The sequence below is a fragment of the Mesitornis unicolor genome, unplaced genomic scaffold (genome assembly GCF_000695765.1).
Source record: "Mesitornis unicolor isolate BGI_N332 unplaced genomic scaffold, ASM69576v1 scaffold15148, whole genome shotgun sequence".
NCBI lineage: Eukaryota > Metazoa > Chordata > Aves > Mesitornithiformes > Mesitornithidae > Mesitornis > Mesitornis unicolor.
This window is the reverse complement of record NW_010203972.1, coordinates 33,554-54,464: the sequence shown is the minus strand read 5'-3', so window position 1 is coordinate 54,464 and position 20,911 is coordinate 33,554. Positions and strand designations below refer to the sequence as shown.

The window sequence follows — 20,911 nt, the reverse complement described above, 5'->3', positions numbered from 1 at the left end:
GCAACAAGGGTGCAAACACGACTGGGCTGCTCCACTTCATCTGATTTTCATTTATACCGACAGAAGTGACTTTTCAGTAATACATTACGCAGGAGGATGAGAGGCTTGGTGGAATTTGTAAGTCCCACCTTACACAGAATTTCCCCTCTAAGTGACAGTGCAGCGTCATAGCCTGAGATACGCTCACATTGCAGAACTCAGGGCTCAATGCTGCCAGTGCTGCCCACGTTCATCAGCTCCTGCAGTTTGGACTGACCGCCACTGAATACTTTGTGCAGGTTTTTAGGCATAGCAGCACCCTGATGGTTATGGATACATGGGGAAAGCAGCTGGTGAGAATTGCATCTTGAAAGCGGTGAGCCTGCAGCGGGGTAGGATTGCAGTTTGGCAGAACAGTGAATTCATGAGACAAAAGCTCACTTGGGAGTCTGATTAAAATACTTAACTGGAAAAGTATGTCCTTAAGGGCAGATTTAGAGGTGGGTAAGACACAGCTCGGATGTGAAATTACATTCCAGAATAGACTTCAGATGTTGATCTCGGTGTGTGATCTTGGGGTGTGGAGTGTTACACCGGAGTATTTCAGTCTGCGAAGGGTTTTCCTCTAACTTTGATTTTAAAATGTACTTAATAGGAGTTATCTGGAATTAAGCTGTTTGGTTTTGTTGTTGTTGTTGTTGACAGCTGGCTGGTTTTGGATGATACCTTCAATAAAAAAGGCAAAATCCTACAGCTTTTTTTCCTGCCCAGTCTGAGTTATCAAGAAACAAGAGGCCATTCTGACAGCTGGTTAAATGCCAGAGAAATGCGTTTACCAATTCACATCTCTCTTGATCTCCAATTGTCTCGCTGGTCTAACATAAAGTTAGAATTACCTAATGTTACGCAGTACCACGTGTAGAGTCCACCCAGACTTCTATGGGAGCACCAACGTCTTTAAAAAATACATCGATTTACTAATAAAGGAAGCTTTAATGTATGTATCTGTTCCTGATTTTTTTTATACATTTGGGTATATTCTTGCTGAGAGTATCTGATGCAAGGTTGTGCTGAACTAGACAGGGGATGTGGAGAGGAACAGGGGAGGCTTAGCTGGGATGTTAGGAAGCATTTCTGTACCGAGAGGGCATTGAGAAGTGGTTTGTACCCAAAGCCTGTCAGTGTTTAAGAGGCATTTGTATAATGTCCTTAATAATTAACTTTTGGTCAGCTCCAAATCGGTCAGGCAGTTGGTCTGGAGTCCCTTCCGACTGAAGTATTCTGGTCTACTCTAAAAGATACACAAGAAAACAGTCTTGCTTTCTCAGGGGGCAGAAAACGTAATTTTCCAAAAGACCTTGTACATTTAAAAAATAAATAAATAAATTAGCATCAAACCAGACAGTGCTTCGGGGTACGTGGTGTGTCACCTGGATGCCTGCAGAAAAATACTTGTGGTAGGTTTTCTTTTTTTTTTACCCTTCAATTTGAAGTCCACATGTTCCAGGCCATTACATGGAGTTGTAAACACCAGAGAAACAGCTCACGGTACACATCAGTGCCTGCAGGGAAAATACAGTAATCATGGAGAAATTCACATTGTCCTGTTTTCACAGAAGTTCTCTTTCTTGAGATTCTGGAGGAGTCAAAGCAAATCGAAAGCAAATCAAACGCAGTGATGTGAATACACGAGCTGAAGCATTGTACCCCAAAATGGGTGTTCCAGTGCAAAAGGAGAGGTCCTGTAGGTTTCTGTGGTTTATTCCTCCTCAAAGATGAAGAGGTTAAAGCAGCTCACAAGCCGTCTGCTGTGTTGGAAAGCTCTCATAAGAAGTCTGCTCCCTCAAATCCTACTGTATCCGAGCCGTTCTCGGCAGTTGCCTTGAAGCTGAACGGTCTTTTTCCTTTCACTAGCAAGTATTTGGAAACACTTCATATTAATATGTAGAAATGTTGAAAATCTAGGCAGCTAAAGTACCTACTTAAAAGAACTGTGGTTTCTGACTTGTAACTCCTTATTATTCAGCTTTTCATTTGTTGCACTGATGAATGACTTTTACTGGAAAAAAAACCCAATATGGCTAAACCAAAGGAGAAGTTATTAATGCAAAGAGTAATTAAAATAGCTCTGCATTAACTGTAATTTCCATTCTTAACTTCTTGAAGTATGTGGTGGAATCCGGATATGATTTAGTTGTTAGAGAGAGGACATTAACCCTGATCTTGTACTTGGAGCTGGCTATAAAATAGGAAATGTGGATGTGAAACATGCGCTTCCCTCATTGCACAGGTCCAGCCTTTGCTGGTTAATGGCAGAGTGCACGGTCGTTAACACAACTGTGGGTGATTTGCCTGCTGGAAATCGGGCTGCACTTTCAGCACTTCTAACTGTGTGTGAATAAGAATTCCCATGCAAAAAGTGACCCCTCCTTGTGCCGGGGAAGCGTTGTCACCAGGTACTGAAGCAGGAGGGAGGAATAACTGAAAACTCGTTCAGGAATCAGATTATCATCGGGCTCAGCCAGTTTCTGCTTCCTGTTGGAGCTGCAGCCGCAGAACCTGCTTGCCCTGGTGCTGCAACCACTTGGGATTTCATAAGAGCCCAATGCAAAGTTGATTTAAGAAACAAACAAACACACACAACCCCCTGAACCAACCACCCCCAACTTGTTCAGTAGAAAGGGGAGGCCTGCACTGTGTGCCAACTGTTGCACCTACCCATGGCTGAGGCGGCTTTGCGAGCATCTTAGACTCTTTTATTCCCGGAGGGACCAGATGCTGTGCTTAAAATAAATAAATAAATGAATGAACATCTTATCAACCAAAGGGGCCTTAGCCTTCTCAAGGGATTAAAGTGCTTTCGTTCACTGAACCAGTTCCAGCTTCATGGTGCTCTGCCAAATCTGGTGCTTCTGGAGCTGAGCTCTAAAGCTGTAACCTGGGCCTCTGCCCATATGTTCACAGAAGGCTGCAAACTGGATTTACAGCCGCATGCTGATGTGGCCTTTTTGCAAAGTTGCACTCTGTGCATGAGTGCCATCTCTTTTCTTCCTCCTGTCTGTCTTGCACCGCTCACCAGGTTATTTCTTACGAAGTTCTCCAGCGATGTGATGGGCAGAGACTGATAGGAGATTATTGTCAGATTTGTTTCCACCCCTGTAACCTATCTCCAAGTAAACACCACGTCAGGCTGCCGACTGATTAAATTCCAGGGCTCTTAAAGCAACCAAGGGGGAAAGAAGCTGCACTTGCAGAGAGACATTTCTCTCTTTAGAAGTAATCCTGCATTGTTCATGTGGCATTTTTAAGTTTTCCATTTTCTGGTTTCTGCAACATTCTGAATAGAAAATGCATTTCTGAGTTCAGTCTGTTTAAAAATCTGTAATAGTGTTGAACTGTTAGAAAAACAGGTACTCATTGGCACTGCTACAAGTAAAACAGTGCAAAAAGATCTTGTGGGCAGGGCATGTGAGGATAGAAAAGGAAAATGTGGAAGTTGGGAACATGGGATTGCTGTGTGCTTGACGGGGGCTGTCGTCTCCTCAGCCTCCTTTATGTGCCGCAACTGCGCACTCACACCTCGGCTTGTCCCAGAGCTGAGCTGTAAGGTGTTTCAATGGCTTTGTCATGTTAAGTCAAGGATGAAAGTCATTCTTATATTTATATATGTATATTTAGACATGGTATTTTTGATAGTGTGAAGTATAATGCGGATTAGATTTAAAAGTGGTTGCTGCACCGTGAAGGATGAGAATATAGCTGAAGGACAGCAGGTACCCGAAGGCTGTAGCTGCAATTCGTTATCTTGGTGATTTTCTCTGTGCAAACCACAGCTTTCTTGTAGTGTTACTTTCAGGCATTTTTCAGGACAGACTGTTACCTTTCTGCTCACGGATAAATGAGATGTTAGGCACAGCTCACACCAAGAAGATGAATTGAACTCTGGGTCATTTTGTTTTGGCAACTCTTGATTTAACTGAAAATTGCGGAAATAACGGCAGCGATAGGTGACTGCTGCACACGCTTCGTTAATGGTTTGTTCATGCAGGACTGTTGGGTTTTTGTGTGTGTGACTCCCTGGGTCCCTTCCCTCCCCTGCCCTCCCGAGGGCCATGATGTCCAGGAACAAGTTGTCCAGGAACAAGTTGTCCTTGCTCATTTCAAGACAGGATGGGCGGAAGAACTGTTTATTTATTGACTTGTTTTAGTCTTTGCCTTGGCTTTTTTTGTGGTGGTGAATTCCTAAGGGGCTTTTGTAGTACGGAATTGCTGTTGGGTTTTTTGTGCTGCTTCCTTTGGGACTGAATGAGTGGATCGAATGAATTGCACCTCAACAGCACATAATTTTTAATAATTAAACTGTAGCTTGTGTGATAGCGCTGTGTCTCTTTTGCCCGCTTTGGCCTTGCCTTTGAACTTGCCAGTCGACTGCAGTCAAATTGAGCAGAAATGTTGAAGTTTCCAAGCTAAGTTCTTACAGATTTCATGGAAACAGCCCAATAGAGGGTGGAGAATCTGTACCATCCGCATGATCGAGGTCTTGTCTAAATACTGTTCCCGTCAATAGAAATAGCTGTAGCCACTCTTGCATTTTTAGATAGCAAAGTCACTCGACCATAATATCCAGTGCCACAGGAAGACATCGTTAATCCTGTGATTCACAAAATTGCTGGTTTGAAAAATGGGAATTAGGGAGGTCAGGTTAAAGTTTGGTAGCTGCTCTAGCTCTCCTCCAGTCATGCTCTGTTCAAATGTCGGATGTTATGCAGATATTTCTAGAAGGAAATGGGATAATCTGAAGCTGGACTGTCTAATATCAAGAAAAGAGACAAACAGGCAAAAACTGACAGAGGATCCAGATGTTGGCAAGCTAAAACAGAGTTGAAGCCTAAAAATGAGAGCGTAAGCTGCGTAACAGCCAGCTGTGGGCAGATGTTTGCTGGAGAGAGGGGACTGGAGAAGGTCCAGGAGCTGAATGACTGAGGAGTTTGTGGGCTGATGTGGCAAAAGGACCCAGGAAAGTACACGGTGCTCTGCGTGGGGCTGACCACGCTTTTGGGCAGTGCTCAGATGCTCTGTTTAGTTACGTCCTTGGTTATTTGAAAAGCCTATTGGAAATGCTGGCAAGAATTCAGAAGTCAGCTGCAAAATGACTCAAGCGAGAGAAAGTATCTTGCAATTAAAGATTTGAAGAACTCAATCTTTAGTTTACAGAGGGAAAAAATGAGGTGTCTTGCTTAAAACCGTGTTCCTGCATGGTGAATGCCAGTTGCTGAAGAGCTCTGTAATCTTCCAAATAAAAGCATAATGAGAATCAGTGGCTGGAAGCCACAGTCAAATATGGTTTATTTCAAATTTAAATGCATCCCTAACAGTGGAGTGATTACCTAAGAAAATAGACCGTCAGTGGAAGGATGTTTTCTGATGGCTATCAGCTCAGCGCAGTTACGGGGTTAATTACAGGTGTAGCTGGTGAGGTGTAAGGACCTGTTTGGGAGAGCCAGAGGAGATGGGCTGGTGGTTCCCTCTGGCCTTCAGTGGGGAACAGATCATCAAATACAGTTGCTTTGCCAGCTGGAAATGTTTCCTCTCCATTTTGAGAACCAAGAGAAGGAAGCTTCTGATGGGCGGAGCACAGGAGTATCCGAGCGATTCCTTTTGGGGGTCCCCATCAGTAAGTGCTCAGACAGAAGCACTGGTATTGCAGAGCCCGTGGTGTTCACTTTCTCTCTCCCAGCAGGGCTGTGGAGGTGGCACCGCTGCACTGACCAAGTCTCAGACAGTGCCCCTTCTTTCTCAAACAGATCTGTGTTTTTCAGTGAATACTGTTTAAACAGCAGCCTCACTTCTTAGACCATATCTTCTTTTTTTTTTCCCCTGGATCACACTGGTTTATTTGTTTCCTGTTTCTGCTTATCTTTGGAAATGTGGCTCCACAAAGGCTCTCACAGTTTGAGGGGCTCATCCCCATGTGCTTCCATGGGGAAGTTTTTAACTGCTTCAGGTTCACAAACCCATTTTGCTGCTTCACTTCACGTTGCAGCAAATTAATGTGAGCTTAGTTACAATTCAATACATGGAATGTAGTCACTTTTCCCATGTGTTTGACATAGCACGAGTGAATTCCAAGCACATTTTCTCACCCCACTATGACCCGTCGCCTAACCTAGATTCTCTGGCTTATTATTGCTTCGTATTTTGCAGCTGGACTATATTGAGTGTGGTAGCTGACTAAAAAAAGGTCTGGCAGTTCTTTTCTCTGATCTATTATTTAGTGACCTGCCTTGGTGTGAATGAAGGTCATGGAAAGCTGTCTTCATGGCAGTGATGCCCCATTTTTCCATAGAACTTCTAGAAACTTTTTAGTAAACTTTTTTTCCTGTTTCTTTTAGTAACTGGGCTTTCTTTTTAGTCAAATGCAACTAGGTTTTTGGGTTTGGGCTTTGTTTTCTTTATTTTTTTTACATTTTTTACAATTATTTTTTAGTATTTTTTCTGTAATAAATGCTATAATTCTGTAAGCACAATCCTTTTCCTGTTGGGATATACAGGTTAGTGTAATCACATCTTAATCTTTTTTCCCTTTTGGAGCACTAAGTGTAAGTCCGTGTATGTGCAGCAACTTTTCTGCATGGAAAAGCCTTTACCGTAACGTGCTGTACAGCAGCAGCTCGCATTGCACTACCAAGGGAGTAAGTGGTTATTTCCTTAGGTGCATTCAACCAGGTTCGTTGTCACGGGCAGAGTACGTCACTGCAGCTGGAGATAAATGTGTTATTTGAGGCAGGTGTCTGTGAATGACTGGAAATCTTCAGTAGGTTCAGGCTTTATAGATACATGCTGCCTTTAAGGATGAAGGCTTGGAAGGCTTTTGCTTGAAGCTGAGCAAAAGTGCTTATATTGTTGCATATATATAACTGCATATAGATGGCATTGATGTTTGTCAATGCTGTGAGCACTCTACCGATTCCTGCTCGGGGAAGGCTGCACGTTGCAGTTTTAGCAGAGAGCAGCAGTGTAGTAGCTGCTTTTCACAGCAGCTTGAGTGGGTTTGGAAAAAACACCAATTCCTTGGCGTTCTTCCTTGCATCTTGTTTTAAAATAGTCCTGGTGCCATGGTTACAAGAGGAGTCACGTTGCTGTTTCTCCCGGGGATCTCACGTTGTGCATCCCCGTATGTTGTCAGGATACGGATCCCTCCGTCTGCTCACTCCCACCAGCCTTGGGTTGCAGCCCCATGTCCACGGCGATGGCTGTGGAGGGGCCAATGGGCGCTGGTCGTTGCCAAAGCTTTTTGGCTGGGTCGTGTCTCCCAGTTTGGGATTTGGATGCAATGTCTTCAAAAGAAATACCTTGCATTTTTAACCTAAATATGGCAGATGAGCAGAGCTGAGGTATGAAACAAAAAGGAATGAATGTTCTGTACCCAAGTTGAATCTGAATTATCCCGCAGCAAAGGTTTATTTGCGGTTGGAGATGCAAGGAACCCATTGCAGCAGTTTTTCCTGTCTCTGGGAGCCTTCACATCTCGTTACCCTTTTCCACTTCCATGCTTCAGATGGCTCTTACCTCACATACCCCCTTTACCTCCAAGGCTTTTTGTGCACATGTGCGTTTTAGTAATTGACTTATGGTGTTTATTTAAAACCAACAAACCTCGAAAAACCTGGACCCCACCACTCCACAAAACTGCAGTCAAACTCCTTGGCCTGAGCAGCTGTGTACGAGGAGCTGAGGAACTGCTGGTGCAGCCGCAAACCTGAGCGGTGTCTGTGAAGGGATGCTCCTTATCTGGGCTGTGGGTGTAGCTTTCCTGTCTGAGTTCTTGAATGGGTTTTTTATGGCCTCTTTTGATTTAACTCTGTTTACTGAAGCAGAAAACAGTAGGAAATGGAGTAGGGAAGCAGTACTCGCAGAACTAACCAGTCTTTTCACCTCAAGATGTCTTCCAAATTTATCATTAAAGGAAAAAAAACCCCAAAACAACAAAAACCACCCCCAAAGTTCCTAGAAAAGGAATAAGGGCAGGACAACTTGGCAGACTTGTTAAGGACTGATAGCACAGACACGTGCAGGTCGTTCTCTCACGCTGCTCAGTTAAATTTTATTTTGATGTTAGTACTTACGATAATGAAAAACTACTGGAGAAGGTAGGTTATGTATGCAGGTGAATGGCATCTTGACTTGAGGGAGAGTTCTTCCCAGGAAATACTTTAACACGTTTTATTCCCTCTTCACCGCTGTCACAGAGCAGATCTGGACTCCACGTGACTGGTTTGACTGGTTACCGTCCTTTTTTCCTAAGACATTACTCGTGGTTGTGTTTTGAGAGGGGAAGTTTGTCAGCTCTCTGCCAAGAACACCCAATACCAAGCGTTTTACTCGTTACTGTATGAGGCTGAGTCACAATAGCTGTAAACTTTGTGTATTTTTGTTCCATGAAGAGCAGTCATTTGCTACAAGATAGAAAGGTGATCTGCAGCTTAAATGTTGTTCTAATGAGAGAAGGGAACCTCCAGTTTAAATGTGGATGGAAGACGTATCTGTTGGCTTTCTCATTTCAGGAATATCAAGAAGGGTGAATTATCCTTCCCTGGTTTGCTGAAGCCGTGAATTGCTCGCAGAGCTGTGGATGAGCCAGGAGCTGAGCACAAATGTCTATGGCATCTCCTGTGCACTTGGGTGGTCCTTGGTGGACGCCGAGTGCGTTCATGCAAGATAACGTGCTCTGTTCCTGGCTTCCTCAGTTAACTCTTGTGTGAACTTCCCAAATGGGAATGATGTGGTGCACTGTGATCCTGCACTTGCACCTATGGCCCGAGCAGCTGCTTGTTCTCCAGTTATCCTGGGGATTTCCCCTCAAGAAATAGGATGTTTAATGTAAAAACTACATGAAATCCTATTATACTTTTTAGTATATAACAAGGAAAATTACAGAATTTGTGTTAGCAGGTTACATCCAAGCTCTCTGCTAAGGCTACAAAATATTCCTCATTGTCTCATGTGTGCTGGAAAATGTAAGTGTGAAAAGTGGTGGCCCTGACAGTGTCTGCATTGACTGCAGTGACTCTGAGAGGTTTTCCTGACCATTTGCTGGTTTCATAACGCTGGACCCAGCCTGAACAGATTTTCACACAATCAGGGCACAGCACGTTGTCACTGTGACCTGCAAGGACCCTGCAGTGCTGGCTCCTGGCCCTTCTTGGCAAGAGTCGACCCCATGAACACCTTTTGCTTCCTTGCTTAATTTAATTCTTCCCTCCCCAGGGCATTAGGAAAAACTGCATCTTGCAGGCACTGTAAATAACTGGAATGCTGTAAAGATTGAATATTTTATGTTTGAAACAACTGATTGTTAATGTTATATTTAGGAAGTGTGTCTTTGTTTTTGTTTTTAAAAAAGTGAAGAAAAGATAAAATAATTCTTCCCACCCTGAGAATTCAAATAGCTGTTTGCATCTAAAATTTTGCAAAGCTTTATACTTTATGTCAGCTCTTTTAAATGCAAGAGGGTTCTACTACGTAGTTTGTCTGAACTGTTCCTTAGGGAAAATATGAAAGGCTTCTCGTTTCGTTTATTTTGCTTTTCCTCACGGAATTAGAATAAGAAATAAGCAGTTCTTAGAAATCCTTATGTACTGATAGAAATTTGTGGAAATGGTAGTACAAACATATTGCATTCAGTGCACGGGTCGTACTGAGTCTTGTTAAATGTATTTTTAATCTTCCTTACAGAGTTGTGGCCTTCAGTCGTGACAAACTCCCTGAATCCCAAATGGAACAGAACCAAATGCTGGGGAATTGCTTTTGGTTTTTCTTTTTTTCCCCCCTTCTGTAAACAATTTGTTTGTGCAGATCTGTTCAACGTATTAAAGCAAACTCCCAGGCAAAAGAACATGCAGCTGGAAATAAGAGCTGGTCTCGTCATTAACGTGCTTTCTGAACGTGCTTGTGCGCTCTCTTGGGCGTTTGAATTTGGAAGTGTGCTAAATGCAGTTGTGTGTCGCTGCTGCAGGTTGGTGGAACCAAAGCTGGAGTCGTGCGGTTCTTGGGAGAAACCGACTTTGCGAAGGGGGAATGGTGCGGAGTGGAGCTGGACGAGCCCCTGGGGAAGAACGACGGAGCCGTTGCGGGGACGAGGTCAGTCTGTCCTCACACAGCAGCCGCCTTCAAGAGCTATTGCACCTCTAGATGCTGTTGTGCTTTTTTACGTGAGACTTTCTATGAAGGGAAGTAGTGAGGCTGTAAACCTGGCTGTCTGATGGCGGTGGGGGATTGTTAGACACTGATTTGAATGTTATGACGCCTACACAGCTCTGAAAGTCTGCATCAACCCCACGTTCAGGGGATTAGTTGATCTCTCCTGCTCCCTTGTGAGTTTTATTCATAGACTGGTAATGGAAAACACAATTTCCTGCTTTTTGAACGTGGCTCTGGTTTCTCAGCTTGGAATGAATACTCAGTTAAGAAAATATCTCTGGGTATCTAATAACTGAACTGAAGGGAAATCTTCCTGCATCACAGGAACCGAGAGCTCCTATACCAATAGTTGCCTCGTTGTAAAGACTGGGAGCAGTTACAGCTGCTTCCTCCAGTAAGTCACACTTAGAGAGCATTATTTCACATCACAGTGTAACTTACTTTCTCATTTGGTAGAAGGAACAGTCCTTTAACTCATTAAAAAGACGTTTTACAGGGATTGTGCCACCTTCACATAGGTGATCACAGTTTCAAATTTTAAGTTGCTTTTGTTTATACGTAGAATCATATAATCAAATATGCATGTATCTATAGGCATGTCTGTAATAAAAATATACAACTATTTATTTATTTTTCAACACTCTGCTCTCACATTTGTTGTCGGTAGCTCAGAGGACTGTATTGAAGAGGAAAGCTATGCATGCTAAACTTTGAATCTGAATGGAATTTTTAGGAAACAGCTCGAGAGTTTACTCTGTTGAATTTCTGCAGTCTGATATAATTATGCTGTTTCAGCCTCTCAAAAGTCCCCTCTCCAAATATAGTGTTTAAAAAAAAATAAATTGCAATCTAATCTAGATTAGATTGTCACCAGCTGTTACCTTGTCCTTTTAATACTTTCAGACTATTGATTTAGAAGTCTTCGTGAAGCCAGGCCATCTATCTGAAAAGACAAGTTAATTGAGTACTCTCATCTGTCTGCTTTGCTTTCCTAAAGGTATTTTCAGTGCCAGCCAAAATACGGTTTATTTGCTCCAGTCCACAAGGTTACAAAGATTGGGTTCCCATCGACCACGCCAGCGAAAGCGAAGACGACCGTGCGGAAAGTGGTGGCGACCCCCACCGTGCTGAAGCGCAGTCCAAGCGCCTCTTCCCTGAGCTCCCTCAGTTCTGTGGCATCTTCAGTAAGCAGCAAGCCCAGCCGTACAGGACTAGTAAGCTTCTTTTGCTGTTGCATGCTTCACCTTCCCAAGCAGGAATCCACGTGGCGCTTGCCTGTGGTCTACTGGCGTAAACTGAGACTAGAACAGATCTTGGGCAGAGCACGATATACATTTAACTGTGCTCTCTTTTCCATTCAAAGCATGCATGAAGGAAGGAAATCTTAGCTAGCCCTGACGAGGAGCTGAACGTTTGTGTGTTTAAGCTTACACAGTTAATTCAGGCTAACCAAGTTATTGCAGTAAGAAAGGGGCTTGTGGTGCCAACAAACTGAGAAGGCACCAGCATTCTCTGACTGGGGTCTCCATTTAGGAGTTCATTTTCCTCGCACTGCCTCTGTTGTATGGGGTTTGTGTTTCAGGATCTGGTGTGCACTAAAGCTTCCACAGATCAAACTCGTTTTATTAAGCAGGAAGCTTCAAATTGTCTAAAATGTGAAAGGTTTTATTTTACTGTTAAAGAGATGAGTCAGCTGAGAAATACTTCTGGTTTGCAGTTGTCAAGTCTTTGCTGACAAGAAGCCTCTTTCTTTACTTTTCGATTTGATTTTAATCCTGTGAATTCATAAAGGCTAAATGTTGCAAAGTACAGTGGCTCAGGTGAATTCTAACACAGAACTAATTCCACCTAATACACTTACTATGGATTCTTTTAAAGTTGCTCTGTTACATAAACGTCCTAATCTTGGGTTGCAGTAAAACGGAAATCTTCTGGGAAAGCTGAATTTTAAATTAAAGTCTCTCTTTTAAGGCAATTAATAGCATAGAAATAATTGTGGTTTTTTTCCACAGTCACCCTAGATTTTTCCTTTTTTTAAACCAAAGTACATAAATAATATAATGAGATGACTCCCAGTGACCTGGAGCTGGTAGCCAGCACGCTGTCCCACTGACCTGCAGACGCAGAGCTGAGAGGTGACTTCTCAGAGTCCTTCCAAACCGAAGCAGCTTACAGGCGAGCAGAGGTCAACAGTTGGCCAGGGCAGCAAGGTTAATGCCTCATCACCAACAGCGGACAGGATTTTATTTGGCATAAGGACTGGGGCTTTATTACTTAATCCAGTCTGGAAATTGCACTCGTGGCTGCAGGGTGCCCCCTGGTTGGGGACGACTGCACCGACACGGAGCTGCCGTGGGTTCAGGTGGTGAAGCGTTAATACGGATCTTGATGTTTTATTCCCTATGCTGTGACACACAGAGCAGCAAGAGAGTACAGTTATGTGGTGTAAGTGTCTACAATATACGTGCTTTTTTTGCCTCTGTATTGCACCCCAGGGCTTTTGTGTGTTTTGGGCCATAAAATGTAAAGCTTCTGTAATCCATTATTTCTGGAATTAAAATTCCAGCTTGCTTCTAAATCTTTTTCTCAGGCAACATGAACATTTTGTTACCATCCAAGTTAAAAGGACTGTCAAAATAATTCTGACACTTTTTCTTTAAAAGTTAAGCTGCTGAAGAAACAAGATTTCCTGAAATCAGTTTTGACACAGCAGACTTCCATGCTTCCATTTCTAGGAAAATGATAACTTCTCTGGAAATTGCTGGACTCTTGCGTAGTCTTCTCAGTTATTCAGGACTGTCACTGTGCTCTTCTTCCCGTGTAAGAAAAGCAAATATCAAAGTAGGTGCTCTCATGATTTAAGAGGGCTGTCCGATGCAGTTTGTATTTAATGCCAAGTCTGAAGGAAGTTTCTCCAAATTTTTTTTATTTCTTCTGGAACTGGGAATTCAGTCAAGTTTGATCTGAAGTGCTTGAGTTGTTAAAAAGCAACACATTCTGAAATGGTATCTTCTGGAAAGGAGAGCATCTGAAACAACTAATCTAGGCATCAAAGTGGGAGATGGTTTATTCTGTCTCATACCTTTTCAGTCACTTGGTGCAGCATTTGCAATGGGTTGTAGGCTATGAGTAGACAGGTCAGAGAGGTGGTGTAGCAGTCCTGGTACCAGAAGGGGAGGTGTGTTTTTGTGGTGACATCTGTGCTGTGCCCTGCTGGGGCTGTTGTCAGTGCCAGCGATCCAGGCTGTGTATGGTGACTTCTGCAACGTTTGGATTTCTGAAAGGATCATGGCAGAAACGTGCTACCGTTCCTGGGCAACGCTGTGACAGAGCCAGAGGTTAGCAAAACAGAAGAGCACGCCTTTGGGCATGGGTGTTTGTTTTAAATCAGGCTTTCACTGAGGTGTCGTTCTCATTTAATACTTAGACAATTTTCTGAGCTGTTAAGCTTGAAGTCACTTTTTATAAGTTGTATTGGATTTTTTTTTTGTTCAGTTTTTGCTGTTTTCACAACTATTGCTCAGTTTTACTACATAATTTCAGTTTATTTACTTTCCCTTCTAGCTCAAAAACTTGAGGAAGTAGGAGACAGGGTCATGCTAAATTTTCACTGACACTGGTTCCGTTCAGTGAAGCAGAGATCATGCAAGGTCAAGGAAAACCCTAAGGTTCATTTTAGCTATGGTTCTCCAGATTGATTCATATTTATCTATAGTCTTTAAGTTCAACACTTCAGAATTTTTTTTCCCTGAGGTAATTTAATTCCAAGTGATATGAATGTATGTTTTGATCAGATGCCAGTTGTTCTTCACCAGGTTTTAGCTGTAAGGCTGGCTTTTTAGGTCAAGGTAAATTATTTCATCCTGGATGTCTTATTGCTGTAGTAGTGGTGCCAAACACTATTTGGAGTTCCAAAAGCTTTTGACAGAGCATTTAGAAATGTTATACTGTTGCTGATGACTCAAGATCATGACTTGATAACTACAGACACAATTTTTTTAAACTGCTAAAAGGCTGCTTTTATTTTTTTTAATGCAAAAAGAGGCTTAGACATGTAATGAGTTAGTCTTTGTGTGTGTCTGCTAAGCACACCTTCGCTTGGGGCCAGCCTCTTGTTTTCACTTCAACCCTTCTGTCTCCTACACACTGACTGCTGATTGCTGCAAGGCAGTCTTACTACACACGTGTAGCCATTGGTATATTCTAGAAAATGAATTAATTTACATGGAAAAGGAGAAGGTACAGTAGGTTACAGAAAGTGTTTGCTTTACTAACCCAGTGTTTGTGAAGTCTGGAGATATCCCTTGTTTTCACTGGATGCAGGATGGCTGTTAACGTCTTTACTTTGTGAAGTTGACAGAAACATCCTCCCGCTATGCAAGAAAAATTTCTGGTACCACAGCCCTGCAAGAGGCCCTGAAGGAGAAGCAGCAACACATTGAGCAGCTCCTGGCAGAAAGGGACCTGGAGAGGGCAGAAGTGGCAAAAGCAACCAGTCACGTAGGGGAAATAGAGCAGGAGTTGGCACTTGTTCGCGATGGACACAATCGGGTAAGAATGGTATTGCTGCTCTTAAAATAGAGGCTTTAATACAATTGATTTAATTTCCAAAATTGTCTCTTCTTACTGAAAACATCTGGGAGTAAGAGGTGGTGTTCTAAAACTGAAGTGTAGTCCATACCTGTGAGATCTTTCCTGTGGCAGCTTCGGCTTGACGAGATAGCAAATCTACTTAATTTAAACCCATTTTGTTGAACTTCTCTACCGTCTCTACAGACTTTTATCATACATGTATTTGAGTACGATATCATTCCTGTCCCTTGGCCTGTCACTTTCCCAAATCATGATTACTGAGGTATAGATACATAACTTGGAAAAAATGTATGTATTGCCCTATTTAGAAGATGTTGTTCTTATTCCTCCTGCTGATTAGCATGTGCTGGAGATGGAAGCAAAAATGGACCAGCTACGAGCTATGGTGGAGGCTGCTGACAGGGAGAAAGTGGAGCTTCTCAATCAGCTGGAGGAAGAGAAAAGGTAACCCCAAACTGTCTTCACTAGCGTAACTCTGTTAAAAGCAATCCTTGCTTTAAAAGCAAATGCTGTGGTGACTTTCAAATATGAAACAGATTTTGAATAACGCAGATATGGGCAATTATTGTATAAACCCGTACTGCAGTTTTTAAAATGAATACTAAAAAAACCCAACAAACTCTCAAATCTGGGGAGGGAAAGCCAAAGGAAAAGGACTTGCTTAGAGGCTGTAACTGTTGTTTATAGCTGAATGTCATGCAAGTCGTTCCTTTTAGTATTCCTTTCTGTTACAAAGGATTTTATTCCTACTCATGTGAAATGAATGGATCACACTTGATCTTCTTGAAACACTCTTCTGCCACTCCCAAATGAAAATTGTTATTCATGTGCTTCTAGGTAGGGTCTGGCTCTTACAGGAAAACCATTAAAGCTGTTAATTTGAATGCTTTTTCTCATGGCCTTTCATAGCCATTTGAGAAAAGGAACTGAGATTACCAAATAGGTAAGGTAAGATTAGGAGAGGAAATAACTCGATAAACAGATGGATCAAGGTTAGGTGTGGAAATAATCTGATACATTGTTCTGCTGGCTTTGGAATGCTTTTGAAAAGCAAGTCTATTTAGAGACCCCTTGAGAGTCTGCCTTGTGAGCCTGCGTGCACCCCTGCAATCAGTCAGGTGTCAGCCTCTCTGAACAGCCTCCTAAAACTGTAAATTACCCATGAGAAAATGCAATGGTCAACTCTAGGCAGTTCCTGTGCAGTTTTCATGCTGCCTTTTTCTGGGACTCGCTCTAACTGAATTTTCAAAACAAGCAGTAAAGTCTGGAATTATTTGTATATTCTCTACAAAATAATGCAGTGGGTTTTTAAATTAAAAAAAACCTAAACACAAAAAAAAGCAGCTTTGCAGCCCTGCAGTAGCCTGACCGTGGCCCTGCTTTTGCTGAAGGCCGGGTCAAGCAGACCACGATCATCCATGGCCTTGGGCTCCCCTCCAGCACATTGCCAGGCAGCACGGCTGTGCTGCTTCATCCCACTGCCCCTTCACCCTAGGGACACATCTCACCGCTTTGGCGGTGCAGTATTTCTCCTGCCTCCTGACCAATCCAGGCTTATTTACCTTGGAAGTTCTCTGTAATACGTATTCAAGTCAGTCTCAGCAGTGACTTGAACTCAAATATTCTTTAATCCTGTTTCCCAAAGCACATTGGTGACACCCACTTGCAGTAACAAGTTCTTATTGTCCTTTTATTTTAGACATCCATCACCTGTAACTCTCTCTGAGGTGATGATTTCTGCATGTGTCAGCCAAGCTGCAGGCACCAGCAATGGGTGTAATTCAAAGGGAAGAAGACGTGCTTGTCTCTTCCTTTGCAATGTCTTAGTGTTGAAAGGATCAAGGGGAACAGGAGGAGATCTGGCCCTTGTTCATTGGGGCATATTAGAGTCAGGGGAAGGAAGAAATAACATACCTCAAATTTTATTTTAAGTCAGGTATTAGCTTCTTACCTCTGTCTTCTCATTTTAAGGCTCCTGTATGGGCAGCACAAGTTGTCGCTCTCGCTTGCACTCCCATTCTGCACCTTGAAGCTCATCTCGACACCTGACATCTGTTTGCCTGTGCTGGAGCTGTGGTGCAGGTTGACCAGTGCAAGGCCTGTGGGTACCTTGGGTGTGTCTGAACACACTGTGACTGTTTCTTAGGTGAATGGTAGAATATACAGAATGTGAAATCAAGCTGTTCATCTAGGTCACCTCTTTTGAGGATGTGCAGAGGAGTGAAAGGATGAGAAAATCAACGATGACTTAAAGGTTTTCTTTAACTCGTCAGAAATGCAATAAAATACTTTACAGAGCTGCAGGAAGACTGATGCCTTACTGTGTCAGCAGTTGTGTTTTAAAGACAGCGGCTTTCCTTCTCTCGTGCTTCCTGGGAGAGATTTCTCCTCAGTGTTTCTGGTACAACCAGAATGATCTCCCTGCAGTTCTGATCTCCACTGAAAAGTGTGCTTGGAAGCATCTTAATTCGAAATTAACTGATTGTAATGAATTGTCCCCACAGGAAAGTTGAAGACCTTCAGTTCCGTGTGGAAGAAGAATCCATCACCAAAGGAGACCTGGAGGTAAAATATCTCCTGTTTGTTGGCAGGACCTGTAGTAGGACACAGAAACGCAGTCAGCCCAGATGCAGGGCACTGTTCTGTAGTGGGAAATGCAGGAACAGTCAATAGATGCAAAGCACATGGAAGTGGTATCCAGTTCTGCAGTCCCTGAGTAAGCTGAGCATCCTGAAACCACAGGATTGCTCCCCTAATTCAGTTACACACCACAGCGAGGGTTGTGCTGTGGAATGGCTATAGGTGTTTAGAGTAATTCAGTTAATTCATAAAAACTCTACTTTCTGATGTTTACCTTACTTTATATTATATCTTACTGATGGTTCTGAAATTACTTAAAAGTAATCACCCCCCAAAATAATTCTGAAGTTATGAAATTGCAAGTTAATCTTTAGGCCTTTGAAAATCAGTACTGGAGACTAGTCCTGTTTGTCTCCAGTCAGGGTTTTGAATAATCCCTGTGCTTTCCTTAGGGAAGATTGATTAACAGAGAATGTTCTGTCCTGAGTTGTTGCACACAAAATCTAATCAGCAATTAATGTGTGCAATTGTTATCTTTCTACTATTTGTATAATTATAACGTTACATTAAAACACTGTTCGTTACTACACAATCAGAATAGAAAACACTCAATGAAGGATTACTCTCAGATATTTGAACACCGCCAATTTTTATCCCAAATTTCAAATTAAAAAGTGAGATACTTTTTAGTTGTTCTACCCTGTTGTTGTCTAATCAGAAAACCTTTTGCACAGCATAAAGCACAAACTTAATTAACTTGTGTTCCTGTGAACCATTTCTGATTGAAGTGCTAGCCTTATGAAAATTACTCATTTCATATAACATTTCTTTTATTTTAGTCTTCCATTCATTTTAAGATATCTATCTAGACTCTTCATAGAATGCTCCTTTTATTGTTTAGTCCATGGAAAATTTTAAGTTTCTTTTTTTGTTAAATCAGCTGATATCCATGGCAAACCGTCTTAAAGACTCGGGTTTGTCAAACTGCGTAACTTCAGGAGTTTAAACTGAATTCAAGATAATGAAATGTGTCCTGTTGTTTGTGTTGGAATGACAGTGCTAAGTCTGCAGGTGAAATATTTCTGTTTGTTTGTTTTTTTTTAATTTTACTGATAGCGAAAGAGGCAGATTTCGGAAGACCCAGAAAATGTAAGAGGGCACTTAAATGTGCAGAGACATCCCATGTTAACAGATTGTGTGCAGAAAACGCTTATACTGATTCACTAACTGCATAATCTGTTATGGAAACGTCGACTCTAGCGTTTGTGTGCATGTTGCTTTCAGAGCAGTTACAACATTTCTCAAACAGAATGTGTGTAATGACTCAACGTCGCAGTCCCCGTTAACTGGAGAGAGAGCCAATGCGTTAGTAGAATCCTTTACGGACAAAAAGTCTGCAAGTAATTGAAGAGTATGGGAGCTTGTAGAAAATGACTGTCCAGGATCTTGAAATGTCTCATTTAAATATAGGGTGTTAGTTGATTTCTTCACAAAATCCGGCAGGCTTTCCTATGAGCTCCCACTGCTCTTCAATAGCTACAGGATGTAATTAGCCAATTCGTTTTTCTGAGGAAAAAAATCAGTGTGTTCCCCGCCTCCCCTTACTTGTTTCTTCTTTTTTGGCACGAAACGCCTAGGGGAGAGATGATTAAAAACATCTGAAGAATTAGTGTGCAATGCTGTCTGTTTTTACTGTAGCTTCGTGTAGCTTCTCTTTGAATTACATGGGAAAAATAGATGTTACTGGGTAACAGAAGTTGCCTTACAAGATATTTAAGCAGCCCTCTTGCTTCCATAGCTCAGAACAGTGGAATTTAAAGGAGAATTTCTCCCAGGCTGCCTGTTCTGCATCCCCAGCTGGGATAGGAAGCTCTCCAGACTAAAACTGGTTTCCTGCTGTGCATCCTTAGGTGTCCCTTTTGCGAAGCGCCCTCAGCGATCTGGCTCTCCTCTATTCTTCCAATCAGGCTGACGGTGTGTTAGAAGTAAATCTGCATGTGCCCTTCCTCTCTCTTGTTTTGTGCACTCCTTGTTCAATCCTATCTTTACTCCCGATTTCCCTGCTCTGGTTTTTCCATACAAACGGCCATCTTCACTCCCTAGATTAGAGCAGTGGGGGATCACTGGGTTTCCAGGGTAATGCTTCATCTCAGTGGTGTCCTGTGATTGTCACCCCAGCACGAAGGGCCCGAAGGTCGTCTCGCCCCTATCCTAGAACCAATTATCAGCATTTATGGCTTCAGCACAATTTCACAGTTTGACCTACAGATGGTGAATTTAACAGTGAGGTTTATTTTGAAGTGAAAGAGTAGCTAGAATACACAAATGCTGAAAATTAAGTGGAATTCTTTAGAGTTCAAGGCAGAATAAGGCTCATCCCATGTCCCTCACTCTTAATCCAACTGTGAAGCTCTGGAGAAGGTGAAGGTGCTTTCTTTTTTGGTTTGGTTTTTTATTTTCTGTTTTCCTTTTCCATCCAAGTGAAGGTTAATAATCAAATCCTTTTCCTCCTTTTAATAGTACCTTGCTCTTCTCAGTTTACTGTGCTCTGGGTTTCCTCACAGAGAAACGTAATCATTCAGCCATTTCTCTTCAGATGATCAAGAGAGAAATTAGAGGGATTCAAAAATCTGCAGTGCTTTTTACCTCAGGAAACTGGAGCCTGTCCTTTGGAAATCAGACTTGCTTAAAAGATAATCCCTCATCCCCTCAGCGGGGAAAAGGGTGTCCGGCAAACATCTCTGGAGTTTTGGGGTTTTTTAAATCTTTCATTTTGGTAGGCTTTTTTTTTCCTTTGTAATATATAAGAGCTGAGATTGAAATAAAAACCAGGAACCAGTGATGGTATATCTGATCTTCGCAGTAGTAAAGCAAATTCATGATCGCAGTGGTTTGGGTTTTATGTAGCATAGAAAAAGGAGAGTCTATCTTGCAGCATGATGCAAAGAGAATTCTGCAACTATCAGATTTGGAGTTGCTTGATTTTTAATAGATCTCTGGTGAATTAGAGCAAGGAAGATATGAATATTCATTTTTTTAAAATAGATTACATTCCAGACTTACAATTTTGTTGTGGATCAGACCTAATACTAACTTATCTCAGAGAGGGTGCTGTATTATAGCCACTTATAAAGTATTATTTCCCTTAGAATAGTTATTTCCCATTTTAAAGGTTGTGGGAGGCAAAACCAGAAATGCACGTTCTTGTGGGTTTTTTTTCCCCATATACACTGAAGATCATCCACTGATAGCGAAACAAATCTGCGATGGCATTTCAAAACCAAGGCAAATCTAAGAAGCAACTTTTAACATCTGTGGAATTTGGATCTAACAACTCCGTAGTAAAACACTTGGAAAAACATTTAAAACCATTAAACCACCAGATGTCTGCATGCTTTGGGGAAAGAAGAGAACTTGGTGCTGTCAGAGAGGAGCACTGTGTGTGGAGGAGAACAGGCCTGAAGCAAAGTGAGAGGCTCCTCCCCATCCCTCCAAGATCTGCTGCTGGTTTGGAGGCTGTGCTGATCCACTTCTCACTCCAGAAATAACGCTCTTCTGT

General features: G+C 42.3%; 1 protein-coding gene across 2 annotated transcripts in view; it reads left to right on the top strand.

Moving 5' to 3' along the window:
* The window catches only part of CLIP1 (CAP-GLY domain containing linker protein 1), a 57,159-nt gene that overhangs the window by 3,213 nt on the left and 33,035 nt on the right, over positions 1 to 20,911 (top strand). Inside the window, exons 3-8 of one of the 2 annotated variants that reach the window (XM_010190919.1) lie at positions 9,995 to 10,119; positions 11,177 to 11,393; positions 14,533 to 14,730; positions 15,113 to 15,216; positions 17,277 to 17,337; positions 18,469 to 18,501. In XM_010190919.1, the coding sequence (XP_010189221.1) occupies positions 9,995 to 10,119; positions 11,177 to 11,393; positions 14,533 to 14,730; positions 15,113 to 15,216; positions 17,277 to 17,337; positions 18,469 to 18,501 (738 nt within the window). The remainder of the gene's footprint in view (positions 1 to 9,994; positions 10,120 to 11,176; positions 11,394 to 14,532; positions 14,731 to 15,112; positions 15,217 to 17,276; positions 17,338 to 18,468; positions 18,502 to 20,911) is intronic. The other variant, XM_010190920.1, reaches the window with a different exon arrangement.